Raw genomic sequence first — 26848 nt, 5'->3', positions numbered from 1 at the left:
CTCCCCCCGCCCCTGCACTACACTGCTGAAAGCTTTTGCCAACCACAGAAAGCTATCTAAATTGAAAGCATGGGGCGTTTCAGCAGTGGATCTGCTTGTGGGTAAGCAGACTGCTATTTGTGGTTAAAGGAAGGTTTTCATTCCAGGCAATCCAACGTGCACCAAGGAATGCAAAATTCTGCATTCTATATCAATCAGGCAAGGGAAAAATAAAGAAGGAGTTGATGAATAAATAAAAAGCTTTTGTTTATTTATTTTTGTTTATTCTTATGGTTTTTTTTTCTTGTTTACAGCAAGAAAGGAACACACCATTTCATAAAGCTTCAGTCTGCATGTTTTGGGACGGTTCCATACAACTCATCACAATGGAAACGACAATTCCAATGTCCCGTGTTGCCACTGCTGCAGTTGAACCAGGAACTAAAACCCACTTTTACAGACAGAGAAATAGAACAAATACTGTATTCATAAAATAATGGTGCTTATTTGTTTTAAATCAACTCCTATCTTGTACTAACAAGTTCAAGCATTTTCCAGAAAGTACAGTAAACAGGTAAGAAAGATTGCTTGCTTCATGAAAAGATTTTGCTCATGTCCATCCTGCTGGTTCCAGCAGAATGTGTGTTCAGGATTGCAATTTCAAAGTTTTCTCAGCTAGCTGGAACGGAAACAATTCAGAGACTAATGTTCTATACTTTATTAATATAACTGTCATCTATGCACAACAATGTCATAAAAGATCTTTCCAGTAAGAAAAAATACATATAGCATGCAAAACTTGGAAGAATCTTACTCATAGTAAGTTATACGACTAGTGGGCTGTGGGTTCTGTTTGTTTTGACAAAGAGGGTAGTTTACTGTAGTCTAGACAGAAACTATATCCATACATTCATGTTAGCGATCCACAGCCGGTGCTTTGTGCTGTAAGGACTTTTCAGCTATTCAGTTCAGGTAGTTTGAAAATCTGGAAGCGATTGTTCCCAGCTTGAGATGTGCAGACCAGACCAGGAATTGCTGCTCTCTTCTTCTCTTGTGAAGACAGTTGCTTATTAGCGCATTTTATAGGAATTAGATACAGAAATTTCACAGAGCTGCCCTTTGAAATCCAAATCTACTGTGAAATCCAAGTCACGCTGTAATGCAGATTAAGAATAATTTTTGTGTGGCATAGGACTATATCTTAGCACTTGAAAGGTTCTGCTTCAAAGCTTCCTCCTTTCTTAAATTCAGTAGGCGACTTAGCCAAAAAACAAAGACAAGAAACAAAATCCTAGCCCTTTTCTGAATACAGGGAAACATATCTGGGGGTCTTCAGCATGTGACTCGGCTTGTGCTCCCCCACTTGCATCCTTCAAGTACTTAGCAGGAACAATTTATGCAGAGTTATGAAAATATTTACGCCCCCATGATCTATAAATAACATAGCGTGGGAACGTAACTTAATATAAAAGCAGCTGACCAAATCACACAATGAACAGTACATACTAAGATACACCATCAAACAAATATTCTCTCACAACTAATGTAAGGTACAGAAGTATCGGGGTAGACGAATATTTCTGTTTTGGAGGTGGTGCAGAATTCTTTCATGGAATTCCTATTAGCTGTCCCTCAAGGCACCTCTGCGCCTCTTTTAAAGGCAGAAACAGGATTGCTTTCTATAGAAACTTTTGCTCGTGTTATACTTGCTTTGCACTGGCTGAAGTTGGTATGTGTGAATGGTTCTCGCCTGCTCCCCCTGCCCCCCAACACTTTCAAGAACAACTCCAGACTTCAGCCCCAAACTCTTGGGTAAACTCTGTTTGAACCAACCTGTATGCTTATGGGATTAATATGGAAGTTAATCCACTTTCTCTTCTACCAAAGTTAAATAGTTTTTCAAAGAAGGAATAAATGTTTATTCTAAATGATAAGACATTTATTCAATCAGATAAATGTAATAATCGTTATCCTATTTGCTGCCCTTTATATAAAATGGCATTTGGTTTGGAGCAATACTTTACTACAGCTCCTTTGAGAAAATCAGTTTTATGGCTTTGGTGGATGTACTCTGTAGGAAGTTGTATTTGTGAGTCCAGTGAAGTTGAGGATATCTCACTGTTTGAGTCCCCAAGGTATAAATTTTGCACCCATCTCCTCTGCCTCCTGTCAAACAGATACGCCGCTGGAACATATAAGTACATTGCTAGAAAACAGTGACATTTCTGTTACCATCCAGATTGCAAAATGTGTTCTGTCTGCTAGAAAATTAAGAGCCAGACATAAAAAAAACTTAGTGGAGTGAATGGGATGCTTGTAGTATCTAGGCCAGTGGTGTCCAAACTTTTTTCAAAGAGGGCCAGATTTGATAGTTGTTGAGCTTTTCTATGATTTTACCCCAAGGTTGTTGACTGGTGGGCTGGATTAGGCCCCTGAAATGGACTTTGGACATGCCTGATCTAGGCACAAATTTGTATGGTCAGTGTCCCTTTACTTCGTGTCTTGATTGATGGAATATGTTAACTGAACTGTATTTTCACATGTATTTTATCTTGAATCGTGGTGGCCTATGGGTTTGAACAATAAAATGTTTAATTAAAAAACATAAAATGTATGGGCAAATAAATACCGTATTTTTCGCCCTATAAGACGCACTTTTTCCCCTCCAAAAATGAAGGGGAAATGTGTGTGCGTCCTATGGGGCGAAAGCAGGCTTTCGCTGAAGCTTGGAGAGCGAGGGGGTCGGTGAGCACCGACCCCTCTCGCTCTCCAGGCTTCAGGAAGCTATCCGCTAGCCGTGGGAGACCCAGCTCTCCCAGGGCTAGCGGAGACCTTGCCAGCACCCAGAAGCTTGGGGCGCGCTGAGCTCCACACGCCCCAAGCTTCGGGATTAGCGCAGCGGTCCGCTAGCCCTGGGAGAGCCGCGCGAAGTCGCAGAGCTCTCCCACGGCTAGCGGAGACCTTGCCAGGACCCAGAAGCTTGGGGCGCGCTGAGCTCCGCACGCCCCAAGCTTCGGGATTAGCGCAGCCGTCCGCTAGCCCTGGGAGAGCCGCGGGGCTCTTCCATGGCTAGCGGAGACCTTGCCGGCACCCAGAAGCTTGGGGCGCGCTGAGCTCTGCACACCCCAAGCTTCGGGATTAGCGCAGCGCTCCGCTAGCCGTGGGAGAGTCGCGGGGCTCTCCCACGGCTAGCGGAGACCTTGCCGGCACCAAGAACCTTGGGGCGCGCTGAGCTCCGCATGCCCCAAGCTTCGGGCTTAGCACAGCACACCTGGGGGGGAAATAAATTTTTTTTCCTTTATTTCCCCCCAAAAAAACTAGGTGCGTCCTATGGGCCGGTGCGTCCTATGGGGCGAAAAATACGGTAAGTCTTAAGCTGGTGCCAAAATGTTGGTGTTGTGTCTTTTACGGGAGAGCATCTGGCAGATTGGGGTGGGGGGCATCATGGAGAAGCCTCTACCCTGGTACCTCAGAAGGTATTTTGCTTCTGGAAGGAGCACAAAGAGCATTTCTACATAATTAGGGCCAGCTCGGCCATTAGGCATACTGAGGCAGCTGCCTTAGGCAGCAGAAGCCCCAAGGCAAGAGCTCTGCAGGCACAGACGCACCACTGGTAGCAGTGATGATTTGGGCTGAAGCCACGCAAGATTGTGTGCAAGATCTCACCTCCCCAAAACTGCGGAAGCGGCAGGGCGGGCAGAGAAGCAGCAACAGGCATGGTGGTGGCAGGAGTGGCATGGCAGGGAAAGGCAGCTCCATAATTCTGCATTCTGCCATTCTGACCTCTGACCTCCAGAGGAGGGCAACCAAAATGGTCAAAGGCCTTGGAAACGATGCCTTATGAGGAACGGCTAAGGGAGCTGGGCATGTTTAGCCTGGAGAAGAGGAGGTTAAGGGGTGATATGATAGCCATGTTCAAATATATAAAAGGATGTCATATAGAGGAGGGAGAAAGGTTGTTTTCTGCTGCTCCAGAGAAGCGGACACGGAGCAATGGATCCAAACTACAAGAAAGAAGATTCCACCTAAACATTAGGAAGAACTTCCTGACAGTAAGAGCTGTTTGACAGTGGAATTTGCTGCCAAGGAGTGTGGTGGAGTCTCCTTTGGAGGTCTTTAAGCAGAGGCTTGACAACCATATGTCAGGAGTGCTCTGATGGTGTTTCCTGCTTGGCAGGGGGTTGGACTCGATGGCCCTTGTGGTCTCTTCCAACTCTATGATTCTATGATTCTATGTATCTGTGTTCACATCTGCCAATTCTTTTCTTCCCCCCTCTTTTTCTGTTGGAATGGGTCTGAAGGGAGAGGTTGCAGCTGCCGGCAGCCATTGCAGGAGGAAGAGGTGGCCATGTGATCAGAGTTGAGGTAAAGCAATTATTCCAATACTTCTACGTTCTCCACTGAACTTAATGGGGCCTGCTTTTGGAGAAGGATTGCACTGTGAAATAATAGCTTTGTAACATGGTGGCTTTTGGTTAACCAGAACAACTGACAGATCTTGAAACCTGATTGGATGTTGAAAAAAATCAGATCCATTTTTTAAATATGATCTACTAAAGGGTCAAAAGTCAAATCAGACAATCAAAAATGATTGCGTCCTGAGGCAGTTTCAGGTACTTTTCAACAAATATCCATGAACAAATGTTTCAGAAATACCTGTCCCAGACACCCATAGGTTCCTAAGCTGATCATCTAAATTCAGTTACGTGAACCCAACTTACCACATTTTTTTCATTTGGCTTTATGGATATACTTCCGTAGAGTTCTTCACCCCTTCTTACAGTTAGGTAGTCCTCCAGGTAGAAGACAGTTTGCTTCCAGTGGGTGTAAGGGGCATCTGGTGCTAGAAAAGGAGACAGGTTATATGCAAGAAATTCCCCACCAATCTAATATTGTTTATATTTTCACCAATGAAATGGAGATGATTTAACAAAGTATCTTCACACTGGCATTATTGTCAGGTGATTCCATGGTGAACAATGTAACATCTGTAAATTTCTTTACATAATAGTTTGTCTTTTAGCTAATGTTATTTAACTCCTATGCCATTAATGTCACTTAATGTTATTAAAATATTTGTTAATTGCCCTGATCTTCCCTACAAAAATAATCAAGAAGCACACCACAATAATCCTTTCCTTTTATTGTGTTTTAAAATATGTTATTAATGTGATCATTTTCTAAACTCAAGAATTTATCCCTTAAAACCCCACTCAGTGTTATCACGTTTCTGACCCTGATGTCTGTAATTGGAGACAGAACCCACATGAAGCCAAAGAAAGAACTTACCTGTAGAAAACCCTATTTTCTTGTGGCACTTTGTAAATTCTATATTAAAGTAAGTAACCAAGGCGTGAATGTAGTCATTGCGCTGAATTTGGAGGCAAAAGGCAGAGGTAAACACCAGGTCCTCAGTCTTCACTGTATAAATATCCACTTCCTATATTGTTGGGGGTTGCAGAAGAAGAAGAGAGAAGCCATAGAAAACATCAATATAAAATACCAGGGCTAGGCAGTTTATATTACCTGGGTAAGCAAGTCTGCTTGTTTAACTAGAATGATCTCCTGTATCTGGCCTGTTATATCCCTGGTGAAGTTGCCCTTGCGTTCCTTGCCCAAACCCCTTGTGAAAACACAACCTCTTGCATCTGCCCTGATGTGAGTCCTCGACTGGAACCTGCCTAGGAAGTGGCACCTTCTCTGTCCAAACTAATGTTGCCAAAACTTCCTCTGCCACCTGGGTTGCTGCAACGGTACCTCTATTAGGTCCACTGCTTACAAAAGGTCTATAACAGGCTTCCTCAACCTCGGCCCTCCAGATGTTTTTGGCCTACAACTCCCATGATCCCTAGCTAGCAGGACCTGGGGCGATAGGAATTATAGTCTGAAAACATCTGGAGGGCCGAGGTTGGAGGAGCCTGGTCTATAACTTCCCCTTCCTGGGAACCCCCCAGCAGGGAGTGGTACAACAGGCAATGGTTTGCAAAACCCCTTTGAACTCGCTGCAAAGAAGCAGAGCAGACAGAGGAAAGTAACACCCACAACGAACACCTTTTAATTTTCAAAAGAAATTTTGGGCTAGCCTATTAATATTGCATACTTATCTAATCATACTGAGGTAAAGAAAGGAGGAGGGGAACACACAAAAAACTCATTACGCACTCTTCAAGTGGCAAGGCTGTCCACATGTTACAAACAACACATTCCAGGTTAACAACACATGCCTCAAGCCACCTTTGCTTCCTGTATTCCTCCACCAGGACTGTTGCAAAGCATGTGTCTGAACCCCCCACAGGTGCGTGTGTCCAGCACTCGTGTGTATTCACACACACTTCTGAGAAGAATCCCAAAAAATCTACAGAAAGCGAGTGTGACAATTTTGTCACAGAACCCACACAAATGGCAAGTCAAGAAACAGAGTAGGGTAGGTTCTTTGTTGCAGCTAATGGGATGAGTTTCATCCCACTGTTGTGGAGGAAGAATATTGAGCAAAGACACAGTATTCCCATATGGCATTCGGGTGGGAGGACAGTTGTAGCAATGATCCATTACAGCAAGTGTTCCTCTCTTCCCATGTTTACTAGTGTAGGTTGCTGCGCCCTGGCATTCAATAATAATAATAATAATAATAATAATAATAATAATAATAATAATAATAATAATTTATTTATACCCCGCCCATTTGACTGGGTTTCCCTAGCCACTATGGGCGGCTTCCAATATTAAACACAATATTAAAATACAGTAATGCATCAAACATTAAAAGCTTCCCTAAACAGGGCTGCCTTCAGATGTCTTCTAAAAGTCTGGTAGTTGTTGTGCTCTTTGACATCTGGTGGGAGGGCGTTCCACAGGGCGGGTGCCACTACCGAGAAGGCCCTCTGCCTAGTTTCCTGTAACCTCACTTCTTGCAGTGAGGGAACCGCCAGAAGGCTCTTGGAACTGGACCTCAGTGGTAGAACGATGGGGGTGGAGATGCTCCTTCAAGACTTGGTGTAGTGAAGTGAAAGTTGCTGTTGGCTCTTTGTGCCTGAGTATTGAGGCAGAGTACATGCTAAATAAAAAGACTTTTGAGTTTTAGCAATGTGAGCAAGTTCTTAGGAGTGATCAAGAGGCAAATTGCTTGCAAAGTCCCCCCCCTTTTGTGCTCTTGTGTAAACTGTTCTTTCTCCACAGTTCTCCAACACAAGAGTTCCCTCTTGGGAGCTAGGTACATAGACAACAACTGTGTGTACATCACAGTGTGGTGTTTTTGGGTACACCACATCCTGACCCCTGCCGTTCCCAAGTGGGTGGGATGACAGAAACAGCACGTGGATGTTTCGCCATAACTGTAAAACCCACAAATTTCTCACTGGTGCTTTTGCAATGCTATTAATTACAAATCTCTACAAAAGAAAAGAAAAAACATGCTAAAATATATTACTGTTGGTAACAGACTAAAATATATCATCACTACAAACTGGTTTCAATTAACATACAGCTACAGTAATTTGAATACATAAAAATTCTTCACACGTACAAAGGATTCAATTATGAGCATCTCTAATATAGCAACATCTCTTAAGACTTTATATACATTAATATTAAGCTCCCCAGTAAGCCAAAGGCTCACCAGAATGAAGGGGAAGCTGGCTATAGACATTCAGAAATGGCAAGCTGTCGTGAGGCAGGCACTGCCCCTCTCCACCACCAAGGGCGGATGCACATTTACAACTTCCCCTTAACCCATTTTTCCTGGACTAGACCATGCATAGTAATTATCCTTTCCATTAGTTAGTGGCATTTACTAGCTGCAACTTTCGACCAGAGGGGACTGAAGCCACCAGCATTATGGCCTGTGCCATAGTACAATGGAACACCGCCGTGTGGCTTTTATATAGAAGGGTCAACATTTGAAGCTGATTAGCAGCATGAAAAGTCAGAGCGAAAGGACAAAGACCAAAGTACTAGATCCCTGAAGTCACAGAAATCTTTTTAAAGTAACACTATTTTAAATTTATACTTTTAGAAACGCCAAACCTTTATTAAACAGGCATTGGTCACCACCTGCTTTGGGTCTACAATGTCCACCAAGGGTTCCTTTATGGCAACATCCCTGATACAGGTCATATCAAAGCCATATACATTCTCCCACCCTGTCAAAACAAATGGAGAAGGTCAAAGGTCAGTACAAATAAAGGGGAAACATTTGCAATTCGTGCAAGTTTAGCCTAGGGAAGAGAAGATTAAGGGACAAATGCTGTTTTCAAATATCTAAAGGGCTGTCACACAGTAGATGAAGCAGATGTTCTTTTGCTCCAGACAGCAGGACTAAAGGCTGGAAGTTTCTAAAAAGCAGATTTTGGTTAAACATGAGGAGAAATGTAATAGCAAAGCTTTTTGGAAATGGAAGTCAAAAGCAGAATTTTGAGTCTGGAGACCTCAGGAACCTGCTGTGGCAAGGTTACAAGGCACTTTTAGGACAAAGTTGCTCACATTCAGACAGAGCGTGATGCAAGTCTCTTGAAGTTGTTTGGCCAACCTTAGGGATGCTCGGCCCTTGTCCAATTGTGTGTGTTAGGCCTTGACCTCCTTGGACTTGCATACAGGCTGCACTTGATGGAGGAATACAATAATCCTCTACACAGCAATATCAGCTAACAAACAGCTTGTATCTGAAGAAGTGTGCATGCACACGAAAGCTCATACCAAGAACAAACTTAGTTGGTCTTTAAGGTGCTACTGGAAGGATTTTTTTTATTTAAACAGCTTGTATGAAATGCATAGAAGACTTGTAATATCTACATACTTACAGTGGATTTTGAAGTCTTTGTACTGCCTGTCTTCAATTGCTACCACATACAATGCAGCCCGGTCTGGAAACATAAGCCCCCCAGGTTTCTGTTGATGAATTATGGGGAGATAGATCTTATAATCTAGTCACTTGACAAAGACATCATATTTTTGAACTGCTCCTACAAAACACCCACCTTTGCTTTCTTTGAAATCCTTCATGTCACTAAGTCACGGGGTTGTTACATGAATTACTTCTAGAGAACTGCAGGGTGTCACTCCAAAATGAAGCTTTGATTCTAAAAATCAAACAGATCTATTTCTCTGTTTATTTCACCCTCTTTGCAGATCTTTTAGAGAGTCTCAGAATGACTCCCATTCCAACAAGCTAACGGGGTATTGATGGGGGGAGGACAATGACTGGCAAACTGATGGCCATTCATTCCAGCAACAGGTGTGATATACAAAGCACCTACCAGCCACTTGTCTCGAGCGAAGATGACAGTGTTAAGCATGGACTCATAGAGAAGTGAGTAACCCATCCATTCACTGACGATGATGTCTACTTTGTCCACAGGCAATTCAACTTCTTCTACTTTACCCTTAAATATTGTGATTACTGTAAGGAGCAAAAAAGAACAGATTTCATATAAAATGAAAAAAGGTTTCCTTTTTCTAAACAAATCAAGGCTTCCAGCCCCCAAACTCTGCCTGTAACCTCGCAGCTACTCTACAGGGCCTTCTGCAACTGCAAATTCTGTCAGGACAGAAAACATCAGAGCAATTTTTTCCCTTCTCCATAATGGTGAATGGTGCAACTTACTTTCCAGCAAAACAGCTTTAGACACAAAACACAACTTGAACTCAGCAGAGGAACTCAGAGCAGCTTGTGCTGCTTTCCAAAGTGACAGATACAGATATGAGCTGAGTCTTCTGTCCAACAAGATCTGGAAAGTGCCTGAGGTTTACTTTTTATCGAACAAAGTTTTATCAGTTTATTTTGGTAATTTATGATCTGGTATTAATGAAAATCATACCCAGATCTTAGAACAACATATAAATATATAAAATGTAATAAAATACATAATAAATGATTTAAAAAAACAAACAAACAAAAAACCCTAACATAGTAGCAAACGGAAACAATGCCCCTCCCCCATTAAAAAAGGCTATATGTTGTTAAATTAGCCAAAGGCCTGGGAGAGCAATGGTAAGTTCCAGACTTAGACCAAGCTGTCAGTGCAATTTCACCCGTGTTTCCAAATTTCACCAACATCACCCACCTATGAAACACCTGGTGCTGTTAGAGGATGACTTTAAGCCCACGGCTGCAAAGGAAGAACTAGGCACATACTTAGGGCATCTTCCCAATTCTTCCTTTTGAATTTAGTGGTATGTTTTTACTTGTCCTCCTGTGCATTATACTCACACCTGATGACAGGTGGGCATGGTTTGGAGTCTGCTGGGCTGAATAAGCCAGAGATTCCCAACCATGGGACTAGATGAATTATTGGTCTGATCCAACAGGACTCTACCCTTTTCTTAGATGTTTTCATGTATGTGAATACACTGGTTCTTTTTAGTGAATATTTATAGAAGGACTGTAATCTAGAAAAAAAGGGACGCGGGTGGTGCTGTGGGTTAAACCACAGAGCCTTGCCCATCAGAAGGTTGGCGGTTCGAATCCCTAAGACGGGGTGAGCTCCCGTTGCTCAGTCCCTGCTCCTGCCCACCTAGCAGTTCAAAAGCCCATCAAAGTGTAAGTAAATAAATAGGTACCGCTCCGGCGGGAAGGTAAACGGCATTTCCGTGCGCTGCTCTGGTTTGCCAGAAGCGGCTTAGTCATGCTGGCCACATGACCCGGAAGTGTACGCTGCGGCGCTTCCTCGGCCTAGAGAGCGAGATGAGCGCCACAACCCCAGAGTCGGCCACGACTGGACCTAATGGTCAGGGGTCCCTTTACCTTTACCCTAGAAAGGTATGTGTATGTGTGTTAAAAAAATTAATCACAATAAATCCATAAACCAAAATGCAAACATGGATATGTAAATACATCAGAAACACTAGGCACAACTAATTTCCTTAAATATGTCTTACTGTGGTCCAAGTGATTTGCCTTGACAATTTTTTCCGAGTAGTCAGATATACTGGAGCATTCAATCTAAAGGATGCAGGAGAGAAAGAGAAAGTGTTTTGCATTAAGTATTGCAGAACCAATGAGAGGCATTTTATTTGAATCATGCCAGAAACTGTATGGAGAGAGAAAAAACAGAATATGAAAATATGTATCTAGAAGAAGCGGGAAATACAAATTTAAGTTTTTAGTGTATATATGCTCATTGAGGCATAGTCTTCATTTTCTTTTCTCCCATTTAGGACAAAATACTGAACCACCTTCTTTCCAGATCTGGGGCCACAGAAGTCATGATTCCATCATTCCATCCCTTTAAGAACCCCAGTTCAACCCTTTGAGACCCCCAAAATGATAGCTTGGTTTCGTATCATGACTTCCTTCATGACTTCCGGCAATTGCTGACTACTGGTTAGCGAAGTGAGGAATCTGTTAGAGTCTTTTAGTCTGTAGTGCAAACATAGACCAACTGTGCTTTAGTAAATAATGTGATATGCATCTTTCATTTTTTCTCATTTTAACATTTTAATTACCGTAAATCAGTAACAAAGCATTCACAAAACAATTACAGTGGTACCTCAGTTTACAAACATAATCTGTTCCGGAAGTCTGTTCTTAAACCAAAACCGTTCTTAAATCGAGGCGCACTTTCCCTAATGAGGCCTCCCACTGCTGGTGCCCTTCCACCGCTCAGATTCCGTTCTTAGACCGAGGTAAAGTTCGCAAACCGGGACACTACCTCCGGTTCTGCAGAGTTCGTAAACCGAATTGTTCGTAAACAGGACTGTTCTTAAACCAAGGCACCACTGTATTGTAATTTCTTTGTACAAACATAAATAATAAACCATGACAAAACTAACAAAAAAAATGAATCACTAGGAGGGAGAATACAAAACATAATAATGAGGTGATTACAAAAAAAATCAATGGATTATTCAATAAATCAAATTGGAACTAAAGAATATTGCCTGCTTATCCATGCCATAATACAGTATATGTTTTAGGTATTTGTCATCCATGTAATATTTCATTTGTATAGTTAATAAAATCATACCATAGAGTGTAAACATTATTTTATTTTTCTGTGCCCTTGCCATGTTCAGTTCTTGTGACAACTTTTCCATTATGTCTGTTGCCAGAATATATTATACCAATGATCTATATTCAGTAATGGCAATGTTTTCCAAGTTCTGGCTATTACCATTCTGGTTGCTGTTAATAAATGTGTACCGTATTTTTCGCCCTATAGGGAGCACTGGCCCATAGGGCGCACCTAGGTTTTTTTTGGGGGGGGGGGGAGAAAAAAATATTTTCCCCCAGGCGCGGGGCTGGGGCGGGGGAAGCCCGAGCTTCCCCCAACCCAGCCCCCAGAACAGGCTGCTATCCGCAAGCCTAGGGAGCCCGGCAGGAACTCCCGCGGGCTCCCAAGGATTGCGGATAGCTTCCTGAAGCCTGCATTCGCCCCATAGGACACACACACATTTCCCCTTCATTTTTGGAGGGGAAAAAGTGTGTCCTATAGGGTGAAAAATACAGCAATTAATTCCTTACTTCTTAATTGGTGCATATCTAAAGTATATAAATTAAGCAAGACTAATGCTGGGGTTATTGGGATTGTCTGAGCTGTAATCTGAGATAGCTCTTAAAAGACAATTCCATTTTTCCCTATTTGTGGACATTCCCATCACATGTGTTCATATGTACTATAATTTCGTATCCTCTCCATTGGACTTTACATAAGAAGCTATTGGACTTTACATAAGAAACACCATCCATGCACAATTTTTAGTGAACATTTACTAGTAGTTGCTGACAGAGATGTATATGGTTGCATTTATCCTTATCAATATTTATATCCCAATTTAGTTCTCACCAGTTTTTTAGATTTTGTTCTCAAAACTGGTTCTCAATCAAGGTTTTGTATAGAAGGGAAATTAATCCCTTAGTCATTATGCTTCCTCTTATCTTTTCAAATTCTGTTAGTTTCCTCATAGCTTCCTTTTTAATTAATCCTTTTAAATTTGTATATGTGTAGGAAACTGATATCCTAACAACCATAAAATCTGATTATTTTCTAAACGTAATCTCTGCTGCTGTAAGAGGTTGTCCCTTGCTATAAAAACCTTTCAAATAATATAACTGGTCTTCTTTCCATACTGTCAGGGAACTGACATCGGAGCTAGAGGCGGAGGGAAGGCTCTCAAATGATGCTGGAGAAGGGCCCAGCAGGGAGAGAGGCAGCTCCGCAGATGGGGAAGTAAATCAGCGCAACACCAGGGATATAGAGGGGCTGATGGGCGAATCGGCGAGAGGGCTCCAGGACTCTTCACCGGACACCAGCGGGGAGAGCACGGGTCCTCCGCTACCCACGCCCACCCTGCGCAGAAGACTTCCGCACAGAGAGAGTAGGAGGAGACTGGGTGTCAAACAACTTTTATGTTGGAAAAGATTTAAGAAACGCCCACTGACGGATTCTGCTAGCGACTGAGGCAGCCACGAAGTGAAGGACTGCCCAGACTGAAAGGTTTAGCAAGGCAACAAAGCCTGGAGAGGCAGCAACTTACGCACGAGCAACCCATACACATTACACATACAATCACATTTTATTATCTATTTTTATTTTGAGATAAAGGAAGATGCTGTACTGAACTTAAAGTGACAGTGACAGTACTGGGGCTAAAACTTTTGCCCATTTCCCCCATATTCTAAATGACATAAGAGTATAAGGCTTAGCAAGCCAACTCAACTATCAAAACGTATTTTTCATTAATGCTAATACCCCTGTTTGAACACCATCCAATTTCTATATCCTTCAGTGTTGACAACTGGGTTCTCTTACTGGATGACCTCAATTCCATATGATTAAGTTGGATTGCTTCATAATAGCTACTTAGTTACTTAAGTTTGGAATGCCCCAACTGGGCAATAAAGATTTTTAAAAATGTGGTTGGTCCAATTCTACTGATTGTTCAGATGAGCTATTGGTATTCAACCTTGCAGCGTTTGAAAGAAAAAGAGCAATTAAGGTGCAATCATAATTTTGGATGTGGCCAGTCTGTCTGTAATGGAGAGTCTCATTTTATTCCAATGTATCTGTACATATGTTTTTTCAAGCAGTGCTATAATTATACTAACATTCAAATTATAGGTCTTTTGTACCCCCAACGATCTAAAACTTTTCCTAGCTATTGGACTCTTCAACATTGTTTTAAGTGTCTGTGTATATGGAGTGGTGTATGAAAAGACATTACCTCTGATTTCTGAAAATTAACTTGCAATCCGGAGACCCTGGAGAACTGCTCCAATTCCGTACATAATATGTTGCCTGCTATAATAGGGTCAGAGGTGCATAAAATTATATTATGTGCATAGAGGCCTAAATTTTGTTCTTTTCCGTTTATAACCACTTCCATTTATAACCACTCCCGTACCAGAGAGGCCATTGTGTAATTTAATTGCTAATGGTTCTAAAATTAAGACAAAACAGAGGCAACAGAGAGCAATCTGTTTCATTCCACAACTAAGAGCACATTTTGGAGAATCTGAATTATTTATTCGAATTGCAGCCTGTCTTCTATCATATATGCCTTCCAGAAGTTTTTATAAGTTTTTTTTTTTTTTTTACAAATCCAAATTTTAAACTACTTCCATTAGATAATTTGGATCTACACATTCAAATGCTTAAAAAAATATCAAGTGAGACACTTGCTAAAGGTGATGATATTCCCTTTCTCTACTAAAATGAAGAATGTTTAATCATTTTCTTATTGAATCAGTAATTATTGGACCTGGAACAAAACCAGATTGGTCGAAGTGTACAGCCAGTGATCATTTTAGGTTTGTCCAATATGTGTGCAACCCCGCAAGCATGCATCATACCAACCCTGGAAGTGACCCAAAAAGTCAAAAAGGGGGCAGAACGGGGCCAGCTTACACAGGCCCTGCCAACGAGTCTGGGAGTCTGGAACATAACCCCTCACAAATCAGTCGCTGCCTTTATATAAAGGTAAAGGTAAAGGGACCCCTGACCATTAGGTCCAGTAGTGGCCAACTCTGGGGTTGTAGCACTCATCTCGCTTTATTGGTTGAGGGAGCCGGCGTACAGCTTCTGGGTCATGTGGCCAGCATGACTAAGCCGCTTCTGGCAAACCAGAGCAGTGCACGGAAACGCCGTTTACCTTCCCGCCGGAGTGGTACCTATTTATCTACTTGCACTTTGACGTGCTTTCGAACTGCTAGGTTGGCAGGAGCAGGGACCAAGCAACGGGAGCTCACTCTGTCACGGGGATTCGAACTGCCGACCTTCCAATCGGCAAGCCCTAGGCTCTGTCCCTTTATATAGCTGCCAATAAATGTTTTAAATCTATTAGCCATAAATATTTTATAGCCTAGATTTAACAAAGAAATAGGTCAGTCTGACTCAACATGGGGGGGCTCATTGTTTCCACATTGCAGGAAGTTGGTGACCAGCTAAAATATCCTTACAGTAAGCCTGCAACTTGCGTGGGGGTTACATTCCGGGGATCGTGCCCAAGGCCAAACTTGTATATAGTCAAAACTCATGGAGCTCAGTGACGGACGGGGGGGGGGTGGGGGGGCTTGCCAAGGCCATTTTTCCTGGAACCTGGCCCCCTTTCTAATACTTCTGGACAGCACTGTAGTATTGTTTCTAAATCAGTCTGAGGGAGTTAGCATGCTCACTGTCTCTTTACCAAGTGGATTTTTAATGGAAAACCCAAGTGTGGCACTGTATTTGAGTAATGTGTGACAGGTATTTAGTTTGCTAAAACTTTAGTCAGGAGTTTGGGTGTAACCTTTGACGCCTCCCTCTCTATGGAGGCGCAGGTTGCAGCTACAGCAAAGGCGATATTTTTCCACCTTTGCCGTGCTAAGCAGCTGGTCCCTTACCTTTCTCGCCCTCATGTAGCCACAGTGATCCATGCTACGGTCTCCTCCAGGCCCGATTACTGTAACTCGCTCTACGCGGGGCTGCCCTTGAAGCTGACCCAGAAATTCCAGCGGGTGCAGAATGTCGCGGCGAGGGTCCTTATGGGGTCCTTGCCGTGGGACCACATTCATCCAGTGCTATACCAGCTGCACTGGCTCCTGGTAGAGTACAGGGTCAGGTTTAAGGTCCTGGTTTTGACCTTTAAAGCCCTATGCGGCCCAGGACCCTAGTAATATGGGACCACCTCTCCTGGTATTCCCCACGGAGGACCTCACGGTCCACAATTAATAATACCTTGGAGGTCCCGGGCCTCAAGGAGGTTAAACTAAACCAGAACCAAGGCCTTTTCGGCTTTGGCCCCAGCCTGGTGGAACACTCTATCACAGGAGACCATGGCCCTGCAGGACTTGACATCCTTCCGCAGACGGATCTGTTCCGCCTGGCCTTCAGTTCGGGCGCAGTTTGACCCCCCTCTATGGAACCCTGTAAGTTACCTCTTTTATCAGCTCATGTGGGACCAACATGGATAGCTGGCCCTGATGAATACTTGAGGTTCCCGACCCCTATGGTTGTAATTTCATGGGAAGTCATTTAATTTAATCCTGATTCTAATTTTTAAACTGTATTTTAATCAATTGTTTGATTGTGTTTTAATGTATTTGACATTTGATGTTAGCCGCCCTAAGCCCGGTCTTGGACAGCGAGGGCGGGGTATAAATAAAAATTTACTTACTACTTAGTTATTGTCATATTATTGCTTGCTTATTACTATTATTGATAATATTACTATACCGCTATTCTATCATTAATAATTTTATTATGTATACCTCACCCATCTGGCTGGGTTGCGCCACCACTCTGGGCGGCTTCCAACACACTTATATACTATTACTGCATTTTCATAACATAGATAATTGTATATTTATCCCTTTTTGTTTGTTTTTTATTATTTGAACTTCTTTTAAATTAGTGCTTTGGCAGTGTATGTTAGTGACAGGAGGAAATACAAAATGCTTTGTATTTTGATATTACCTGGATGTTGTTGTAAGCTGCTTCCGGCTCAGCTTAGTCTGGAAGAGAGCCAAAGAAATAAAGCGCCAAGTGTGGGGGAAGAGTGACTGGCTGTCAGAAAGTTCTGATGAGAGGTTAGAACCTTCCCCAAGAAATCACTCTAGAGTTACTGACACCCTTTTCCACAGTGAAATCTTTTTCTAACCCACCCCCTTCCAGCCTGACTGGCTGTTATGTACTGAAGTTCTCACCCTGGGCCAGCAGGGGGATACTGTAGATAGTTATGCAAATGAAGGATCGAAAGTGACGTTCAATGATTGGATAGTTTTAGAAAGTTGTTACAGTAACGTGGTACTGGAGCTCTATATAAGCAGGCTGACTGAGCCCTTCAGTTCAGTTCTGTTCTGGCCTCTGAATAAAGAAGAGCTGTTTGAAGAATCGCTGTGTCGTCTGATATGTTCGCCCACAACTTAACACTGGCAGATCTAATTCTCATCAATTTCCAGAAAATATTTCAAAGGAATCTGAACCAGGAAGTGCAGAGTCACAATCTCAATATGCAGCTGCCATGTTAGAAATTGTGAGGGGAACTTGTTCAACTTGAGTCACCTTGTTTACCACTAAACAAATGTCTGACTCCAACCTCACAGATATTAGGACACACCATGTGGCTGAAAAGAGCCAAAGGAATTATCTGTAGGTACAATCCTATGCACATTTCCTTGTCGGTAGGCCCTGTTGCAAATTGTGGGACTTGCAGAAAACACACAAAAGAAAACACACGAAAGAAGTGACATGTAGCAAGAAAAGAAATGGATGAGAATGACACCAAGATGGAAAGAATATCTAGTGCAGATCCTTTCTAAGGAGGGTTGCCAACTTGGTTGGGGGAGGGGAACTGACCTGGCTGATTTTTTGGCCAATTGCTAGAATTTGTAATATAAAAGCCAGACATTTTGATTGATTGCCAGAACATTTTGCCTGGCTCCATATCCTGACTAGTCAGAGTCCATTGAACGTCACTGTGGGCATCTAAATTTTTAAAATCAAAAGTTGGCAACGCTGCTACAAAGCTGCAAAAATATACATGCAAATGTGGCGGGATTTTTCAGAAAATGCTCTTCTTACCCCATAAACTTTCTTGGCTCCTGCCTTTGCTGCAAACATTGAAAGGATCCCTGTGCCACTTCCAACATCCAATACAATCTTATCCTTAAAAACATGTTTATTATGATACATGGAGTTCCTGTACGTTAATGTGCGCACCTCATCCTTCAACATTTCCTGTGTTAGAAAAAGGCACCATATGTTTACTTGAAAATACACGATTTACTTGTGTTCCATTTTTAAAAATCATCATATGTTTTAGCTAGCAAAAACGTTCTCAACTTTGGGGAGAAAACACTTGGAACTTTTCACAGATTCGTGGATTTTGCAGCTATATCTTGGAGGTCGTTTAGTCCATCCCTTGCTCACGTTCCACAGTAACATGAACAACATCAGTAAAATCGCTGTTCAATTATCCGTACTATCTATTGTTTGATCTAACATGGAATTAGGCAAGTGGAAGTTTCTGAGCAAAGTTTTGCAGCCATTTTAGCTACCGTATTTTTTGCACCATAACACTCACTTTTTTCCTCCTAGAAAGTAAGGGGAAATGTCTGTGCGTGTTATGGAGGGAATGCCTACGGGTGGCATGCCTACGGATTTTCCTCCTCTAAAAACTACGTGCGTGTTATGGTCGGGTGCGTGTTATAGAGCGAAAAATACGGTATATAGTCAAAGCAGCTAACAGTGCCGCTGTAGATAGTTCAGTTGGTTAGAGGGTGGAGCTGATGGCTAATACATTTTCAAGATAAGGCAGGGTGAGTCCACCTGCTCAACTACTTCCCTGCGCCTCAGGACCTGCTTCAAATGTGTGTCACATTTTAAACTGACTATTGGTGATGGTGAGCTGGTGGCCTGCAGGCTACATCTCTCAGCCACTACATCAAAGGTGATGCTGCCTGAAATCTCCACCAAATTTTACAAGTTACAGGGAACCAGGCAGAGGGCCTTCTCGGTAGTGGCGCCCACCCTGTGTAACACCCTCCCACCAGATGTCAAAGAGAACAACAACTACCAGACTTTTAGAAGACATCTGAAGGCAGCCCTGTTTAGGGAAGCTTTTAATGTTTGATGGATTACTGTATTTTAATATTTTGTTGGAAGCCGCCCAGATGGGCGGGGTATAAATTATTATTATTATTATTAATCAAAGCATTATACACACATACAAATTCATGTATGAGGGACTGAGGTATAAGTCCTTGACCCTTCTTGATTTTGATCACTGTAATATTTATTACATATAACTACATAAAAGTGGCATGGTTTCTCCCCCCCCCCAAGAGCAGCCTGGGAGTGCGGGACAGCAGTGCACAGCCAGCCCGCTGCTCCCAAGCCTACCCCGCTGCCGGCTGTGGGGGGAGTAGTGCTGGGAGGCGGTAGTGCCAGGAGGTGGGTCGCACCTACAAATAAGCCTTGAATTTTAAAGGAGCGGCTTATTTGCGGGTGCGGCTTATATTCGAGCCAATACGGTAGTGTTTTTTTAAGGGATTACCTCATGAATTCCAAAGTGGGCATATGAATCAAAGTAATAATCCCTTGATGTCATCTCTTCTGGATTGAGGAATTTTGCTATTTTCCCTCTGCCTGGAACAGGAATGGTGGATTGGACAGGCTTTGGAACAGCTGGAGGCTGAATGGGTGGGGAAGGACCACTGCCAACCTGGAAAAGAAGAAGAATTATGGAAATTCTCACTCTGTCGTGAGAGAACTGCATAGATTTAAAATCACAAAATACGCAGCAAAGTATGGAAATATAGGCTGTAAAACACTCATAAGTCCTAGCCACTCTTCTGCGCACACATCAGAAGAGAAAACTCATATCTAGAATAGATCTAATTTAGATTTAGTATATTCCTTAGAATTTCAGTGGATGAGATCCATGGCCTGTATAGACCATTTTTCATCTGTTGGGGGAATTCTACATTCATCTCCAGGTGGCCTCAGTGCTCTGGCTCAGGACTTAATGGCCTCCATGAGAACCACAGGGCTGTCCCAATATGGCAGAACATGACCTGATTTTTGCAACAAAGCTGATTTGAGCACACGGTCATGGACAAATCATTCCCTGGATGCGCCTCTCTGCCTCTGCAGAGGAGGAGAACCATTGAGATAGTTTGCCCTGGAGAATGATAGAATCAGGTTGTTTCCTGAATGCTCTGAAGAATTTTCTAGCCGATACAGCTGGCACTCCTGTTGAGGCCGTTCTCTTACTGTGGGAATCGTGAGATGTGTAGGCCTTCAATGTAATTGTTCCTGGGTATCCTTGCCAACACCATGAAGTACTCGGAGACGTGCATGTGATGAAGGAGGAAGGGTGACTACGGGAACGCAGTGGTACAAAGCTGAGTCTGACTGAATATGGGTTAACAGTGTATTATTGTGGAAGCAATGATAAGGGAAACTTATTTCTCCACCACCTGCATCCTCTAGCAATTATTTCATGTAGTCAATGGCTTTCTGTCATATGGCCAGCAGAGCAGTGTTATTGTTCCCCATGCTACTTATATGAAGCCATTTTGAGATGATGCCAAATCAGGGAATTTGGACTGAGGTGGCACCCAATGCTGATGACACCAGCTTTACCCCTCCACACCATCAGAATCAGGAAAAGAAGACCAGGAGGGTGGCTTCATGGGGGGGGGGTCCATGAGGTGTGGACACCTTCCCTGGATTAAGGCTGCACTTCCCTTGAAGAAGCAGGTCAGTCTAACAAGATCAAACATCAATGGTACCCACCTGCTCTTGTTAATAGTTAATAGTTAGTAATCACTTTCAAAATAGCCATCAGTCATTGGTTATCAGTTATTCAGGAAATCAATTAAGGCTTATCAGTTCAATGAGTCATCTGTTCATTAGTTCTTGTTTACAGGGTAGTTTTTAGATAATAGTAAAGGTAATTAAGTTCAGTTGCGAACGCCTCTGGGGTTGCGGCGCTCATCTCGCTTTAAAGGCCGGGGGAGCCGGCATTTGTCTGCTTCCGCAGACAGTTTTTCCAGGTCATGTGGCCAGCATGTCTAAGTCACTTCTGGCGAACCAGAGCAGTGCACGGAAATGCTGTTTACCTTCCCGCTGGAGCGGTACCTATTTATCTACTTGCACTGTGTGCTTTCAAACTGGTAGGTTGGCAGGAGCTGGGACCAAACAACGGGAGCTCACCCCGTCACAGGGCTTCGAACCGCCGACCTTTCAATCAGCAAGCCCAAGCGGAACAGTGGTTTAACCCACAGCGCCAGTTGTCAACTTGCTAGTCACCAGAAGAAATCAAATCTATGAAGCTGAACCAGAGTATTATCAAGTTTGTTAATTAATGGAATTCCTTGGTACAATATGCCTCTTATATCTTTATGACTAATTAATGGCAGGTACATTGTTGGTCACTGAAAATATCAGTTATAAAAGACAATAAGTTGACTCAGCAAGCAGTTAAAGTTTAACCAGTGAGAAAACAGATTCTGTAGTCTTAATTTGAAAGAAGCAGAATCATAAAGCACCTGATACATCATCTGACAGAGGTCAATAGTAGACTACATTAGTAGATAATTATTTGAAGATAACATTAAATGTAGGTGTTAGGTCCAAGTTAACAAATATAGGCTTGACAGACCCACCATAATTACTTACTCATTTTTAAACAATATTTATTCAAACAGAGATGTCTGAAGTTTCTTCAAACAATGACTGAAGCAGTGGTGTGTGGTGAAATTTTTCATAGGGAACAGTTAGGACCAGAGGTGCTAGCTTGTGAGAGGCATGGGGAGTCGGTGTCATGCGTGTGCATGACGTCCTAATGAGCATCGCACCTCCCTCCCTAAGCAGGGCAGAGGCTTCCCAGGACAGGGAAGGAGGGACCAGGGGAACATTTAGGAGACTAGCCTAGTCCCTTAGTCCAATGACCGCACGGCACTGGACTGAAGTAACAAAAGCGATCAGTCATCAGTGAGTTTATGGTTAAGGTGAGATTTGATACTTGCAGAAGCACCCTTGAACGCCTTAACTTCACAACAGAAGAGGGTGGGTTATAACATAGAGCTAGTAAGGTAAGAACTACGGATATGTTGTAAGAGATAAACTTACCGTTATCTTGTTAACTCTATCTTCAGTAGAGAATAGCTACCCATTTTTAATTAGTTTATAATGTTACTCTCCCTTTAGCAAACATTTAACTTCAATATGAGAAGAGCCTGCAGAATCTAAGCAGAAATCTTTGCAGCCAAACAGATCACAATCGTCACCTGGTATTCTGGGGCATGTTGTTTTGAACATGGAGGTTCTACCCGGCTGCCACAGGTCATTTGGATGCAGCCTAAGGAGGGCAAACTCATTGCTTTCCGTTTCCAAGCTGAACATTTTCTACCTGCCTTCACAGGGTGAGGAGGATGGGAGAACATAACGTTGTTCAAATAATTAAAGTTTAAGGTCTCAGCTAATACGCTCCCCCACCTTCAAGCATCTCATCTTAGGTAAAACAACTCTAACCAGCCAGGCTGTGACCTTCATTCGAACCCCAGTTGCAGGCGGCGCGCGGCTCCTCCGGCACTTTGCAGATGCTCCGCCCGCCCGCCTGGTGCTGTTTTTAGCATCGTCTCCCTCACAAAGTGTTTGCAGGAGCTTCCATGCAGCACCTGCCATGTGGCTCCCGCCTCGATTTTTTTTTTTGCTTTAATCATTCTCCTTTGAGATCATTCCAGCCGCCTCGCGTTCAGGCGCATTTAGAAATCTTTCTTGCACGTAGGCGAAGAGTTGTGGAGCTCCGATTGGAGGCAGATTGCGATGCGGGGGGAATTAAAGATTTCCAGGACACCCTCCTCCCCCCGCAAGAGCCAAGACCCAGGCAAAGTAGGTCAGCGCCCTGCGCGAGCCTGGCCAAACGGCCGGCCGGTCGGAAGTCTTCGGGAAGAGGAGCCCGGCGTACAAGCTGCGGGCGGAAAGGGACGTGGGCTCCTCGGGCGCCCGCCTGCGCGCAGCCCCCAGTCCCGGGAAGGCCCTTCCCGCCCCAAGGAGTTTCCGACTCCGCGGCGAGGCTGCTTCGCCACGTGGAGCCGGCCGACCCGACCCGATCGCGCGCCCTGCCGCTCGCTCCCTCTGCGGCGCCCGGGCCAGCTCCGCCGGGCACTGCGGGCTGCATCCTGCCCTCGCCGCTCCAGGCAGCCGCGCTGCCGGAGGCGCTGGAGAGCAGCCCGAGGCGCCCCGCCTGTCCCGCCCGGGAAGGAGCCGGAGAGGAGGGAGCCCCGGCCGGGCTGGGAGAAGGTGGTCCTGCCGGCCGGCCGGGAGACCCTCCGCTACCACTCTGCGCAAAAAGGAGTCAGCCCCGCGCGCCCCCGGGCAGGGAGAAGCCCCGGCGGACCCCTCGGCGAGGGGCCGGAGGGAAGGCGAGAGGGGCCCGTCTCGGCGGCGCTGCCCTTTCTTCGCCGGCCGGGGAGCCGAGGCTGGGCGCCGGCGACGCCGGGCTCCGGGGCGCGCTCAGGTGGGCGCCTGCCAAGGGGCCGGGGGGGGGGTGCGCGTCGCCCGCTTTCTCACCTCGGTGTTCTCCGCCGCCGCGCTCTCCGCCATTTTCCTCCTGAGGAGCAGGCAGCGCGAAGAGTGTTTGGTGCCCATCGGAGCCGGCCGAGGGGTCCGGGGGCGGCAGCTGGCTGGCTTCCTCAGCCCTCGGCCAGGCTGGCGCGCTCCGGCGGTGCGTCCGCGCGTGCCTTTCGGCTGCCCCGCCAAGGCTCCGGCGCCCGTCGGCTCCGCATCCAGGCTCCCCGGGCTCCCTCTCCAGCCCGGCCGACTTTGCCCGCCTCGAACTGCCGCCGCCGCCCGGGGCGAGCAACAGGCGCTTCAGGCGTCTCCGGAGGCCCCGAGGAAGAGCGAAGAGCCGACGCCGCGGAACTTGGGCGGACATGGATCAGCTGCCCCGTCTGGGGATCCGGAGGCGACGCGGAGCGCCAGGGGGGCCGGCGGGCGGCATGGCCCGGGACTGCTCGCCCGCTCGAAGGCGCCCTCGGTGCGGCTCCGCTCTGGGTCCGCTCGCCTCTCCGGAGAAGATTTTGTGGGTCAGCCCATTAACTCCTCTCCCTCCGGCTCGGCAGAAGGGAGCTCACGTCGTGCTTGCGCCGCCAGTCTCTATGGCAACTCCCGGGCTTCCCCGCTGGGCTCTTGTGCCGGGGCTGCGCTGCAGAGTCCCCGCTCCGGGCCCGCCGGCAGCCAAGGGACGGCGCGCCTTCCAGTGGCGTAGCGTGGGTTGTCAGCACCCGGGGCAAGGCAAGTAATTTGCGCCCCCTAACCCGTGGATTTGCGCCCCCTAACCCTAACCCCCAGATGTTGCGCCTGGTGCTGCCGGCCCCCCTTGCACCCCCCACGCTAGGCCACCGCCGCCTTCCTTCCTGAAGAGCCCCAGCTTCCCAAGGACGGGTCCTGAGCCCCATAGAAGCAAGCGCGCCTTCCCGCCTTGGAAATGGTGCGGGGCTGCATTACCTTGCGCTGCACTTGTTGCAGCATCTGGGGATGAGGCGGGAAGATAAAAATAGAAAACAATAGAGGTGCCCCCCCCCTCCAGCTGGAAGTGAAAGCACCTGACACTCCCGTTCTGCTCTGTCCTCAGAAGACCTCTTTGGCAGGCAGTGCAGCAGAAGCGCAGGCTGGCGTTGGGCGAGGAGACCGCCAGCTCCATTGAAGGGCAGCTTAGGGAGCAGTGTCAAAAGCTCCCTTCCTCCATTCCCGGGCAGAGTCGACCATTAGGCAGCGCAAACAAATTTGAGGGTCTAATTGAAAGGGCAACCGATCGATCACTGTTCAGCTTATCTATATGGCTAGATCGGTTTGGCTTTTCTGCCTCAAGCCTCATCTCTCCAGGAGTGTAAGCAGAAAGGGGAAGGGTACTGAAGGTACATTACCCCACCTCCTCCAACTATACCCATTTAGCAATACAACTAAGCACGTGCAGAGTATCTTTCCGTTTTCACTGGGCAACTGCAGCCTCTGCACAGTCAGAACTGGGGAGTTGGGCTTCCTTGCAAGGCAAGATTGCACAGGTGGCTTCCATGCAGATGTTGAAGGAACCCATTGAAAGCATACTGAGGACCCCCCCCCCCCACACCTTTAGTGGTATTCCCCTAGCAAATCACTGTAACTCCAACAGTTTTACTCTACTCCCAATGGCACACTTTCCCATTGTCTCTCAAATCAAAAGGGTGGCAACTAGTAATTGCTGAGGGGCATATAGTCCAACCCTTTGCAATGAAGGAATCTCAGCCAAGTTCATTACCACACCCTGGGAATGCAGAGAGATAAATCACAAACTAAACAACTCGATGTACTTTACAAAAATTCATTAACAACAATGTGCAGCACTTCAATACCATGAAATCTTCATACATACCCAACTCCTTCAACCATTCCTCATCAGGCTTTGCTTCTAGACTCTCCTCTGCACACCTTCCAGCTTGTCAACATCCTTTTTAAATTGTGGCACCCAAAACTGGATGCAGTATTCCAGGTGGGGTCTGACCAGGGCAGAATACAGTGGAACTATTACTTCCCTTGACCTGGACACTAGACTTCTGTTGATGCAGCCTAGAATAGCATTGGCTTCATATCACAGACCAGCCTTTTATGTTGCCAGTCTTAGCCATATTGAACTTATTTGAAGGTGCTAACGAAGATGTCACATTCAAAGACTCAGTATTTGTTTGTTTTAGTAACAGCACACCTAGAAATAGTGCACTAAAGGCTCGCATTAGAAGATACTTTCCTTGGACTCATGGTATGGTAGGCTTTGGACCATTGCTCTAGCTGAAAGAGTAACATATCAACTTCAAAAAAGCACAAGGACACACAGAAAGAGCCAAATTTCCCATCATTTCATATTCAGTTTTTAATTGAATTACGAACCAGGCAGAGGGCCTTCTAGGTAGTGGCGCCCTTCCTGTGGAACTCCCACCAATCAGATGTCAAGGAGATAAAGAACAGCACAACTTTTAGAAGACATCTGAAGGCAGCCTTGTATCAGGAAGTTTTTTTAATGTTTGATGTTTTATTATGTTTTTATACTTGCTGGAAAGGGTATAAATAATAAATTTTTCTCTTTCTTTCTTTCTTTCTTTCTGCTTACACTGAATACTTAGATATTCTGAAAGGTTGCAGGGCCCTTATGGTCTTGCATTTAAAAGTTTGAAAACATTTGTTTTTCAAACAATCTATTTTGAAAATTGTCTTTGTTTGCTTCTCATGTGGGCCCCTGCTGGAATACTGGGATTCGATTAGCTTTTTGAGGCTCTCCAAAGTCCCACCTTCTCATAGGTTTCCTGATGCCCATTCGACTGCTTCAATCATCAGAACTGGCATTTTTACAGGTGCCACATAATACCCACACTATCTGTAATGACTAGATCTTTTTATGTGGCAGCACCAACACTTTGGAACTCCCTGTCTATGGAGGTCAGGCAGGCACCTTCCCTGTATTCTTTTCAGTGCCTGCTAAACACACTGCTATTTAGACAAGCCTATTCAGGTGTTTAGGAAGTTTGTGTGAGTTATGATTTGTTTTAGTCTATTCTATTGCCTGAACTTTCTGTATGGTTTAAACTATGGCTGTAACTTTCTTTATAAAAAAAAATTAAAATCTTTTTGTAAACTCTTTTGGTTTCCCCCACCCCCTGCAGTCAAGTTGCAGATACATTTTATGAAATAGATAAATAAATGCCAACCACCCAGGCTGTCCATAGTTGTCATTGTGTTCAAGTGTACTCAAAAGAATTCGCAGTAGAATTAGACACATTCATATGCATAGACCTCTAAAAGCAGTAGCTTTTAGTAGCTCTGTTCCTACACCGTAAGAATATGATACATGTATCAGAAAGACAAAAATGCACAAATAGTGATGCCCAGCCCTTTTGGGTATGTGTGGCCCAGGTTAG

At 44.8% G+C, this 26848-nt stretch overlaps 1 protein-coding gene across 11 annotated transcripts; it reads right to left on the bottom strand.

Moving 5' to 3' along the window:
• Positions 1–229: 229 nt before the first annotated feature.
• PRMT8 (protein arginine methyltransferase 8) lies at positions 230–25971 on the bottom strand. Of its 11 annotated transcripts, XM_083460570.1 has the most exons (11): positions 24303–25971; positions 23472–24153; positions 19447–19614; positions 17973–18128; positions 10852–10915; positions 9231–9373; positions 8775–8862; positions 8029–8117; positions 5269–5419; positions 4701–4822; positions 230–1133 (listed from the first exon to the last, which is right to left on the bottom strand). In XM_083460570.1, exons 2-11 carry the CDS (start codon positions 23547–23549, stop codon positions 1050–1052), a joined length of 1143 nt encoding a protein of 380 aa, XP_083316696.1. In that variant the 5' UTR covers positions 23550–24153; positions 24303–25971; the 3' UTR covers positions 230–1049. The 11 variants fall into 11 exon arrangements, with proteins under 11 accessions (XP_083316696.1, XP_083316695.1, XP_083316690.1 ...); XM_083460569.1 differs by lacking the exon at positions 24303–25971 and having other exon boundaries at positions 8002–8117; positions 23472–24144; XM_083460564.1 differs by lacking the exons at positions 23472–24153; positions 24303–25971 and adding an exon at positions 22187–22318 and having other exon boundaries at positions 230–1024; positions 8002–8117.
• Positions 25972–26848: the final 877 nt, after the last annotated feature.

The sequence above is a fragment of the Podarcis liolepis genome (assembly GCF_965112155.1).
Source record: "Podarcis liolepis genome assembly, chromosome: 9".
NCBI classification, from domain to species: domain Eukaryota; kingdom Metazoa; phylum Chordata; class Lepidosauria; order Squamata; family Lacertidae; genus Podarcis; species Podarcis liolepis.
Note: the sequence above shows the minus strand (reverse complement) of the source record. Positions and strands in the feature narration are given on the sequence as shown.

Coding starts and splice junctions, on each gene's coding strand:
- PRMT8 (XM_083460560.1), bottom strand. CDS start 22,276: ATGAGTTTGCCCTCCTTAGGCTGCATCCAAATGACCTGTGGCAGCCGG. Junction 10,916..17,972: donor GAGCCAAGAAAGTTTATGGG/GTAAGAAGAGCA, acceptor TGCATCCTTTAG/ATTGAATGCTCCAGTATATC. Junction 9,374..10,851: donor GGCAAATCACTTGGACCACA/GTAAGACATATT, acceptor TGCTCCTTACAG/TAATCACAATATTTAAGGGT.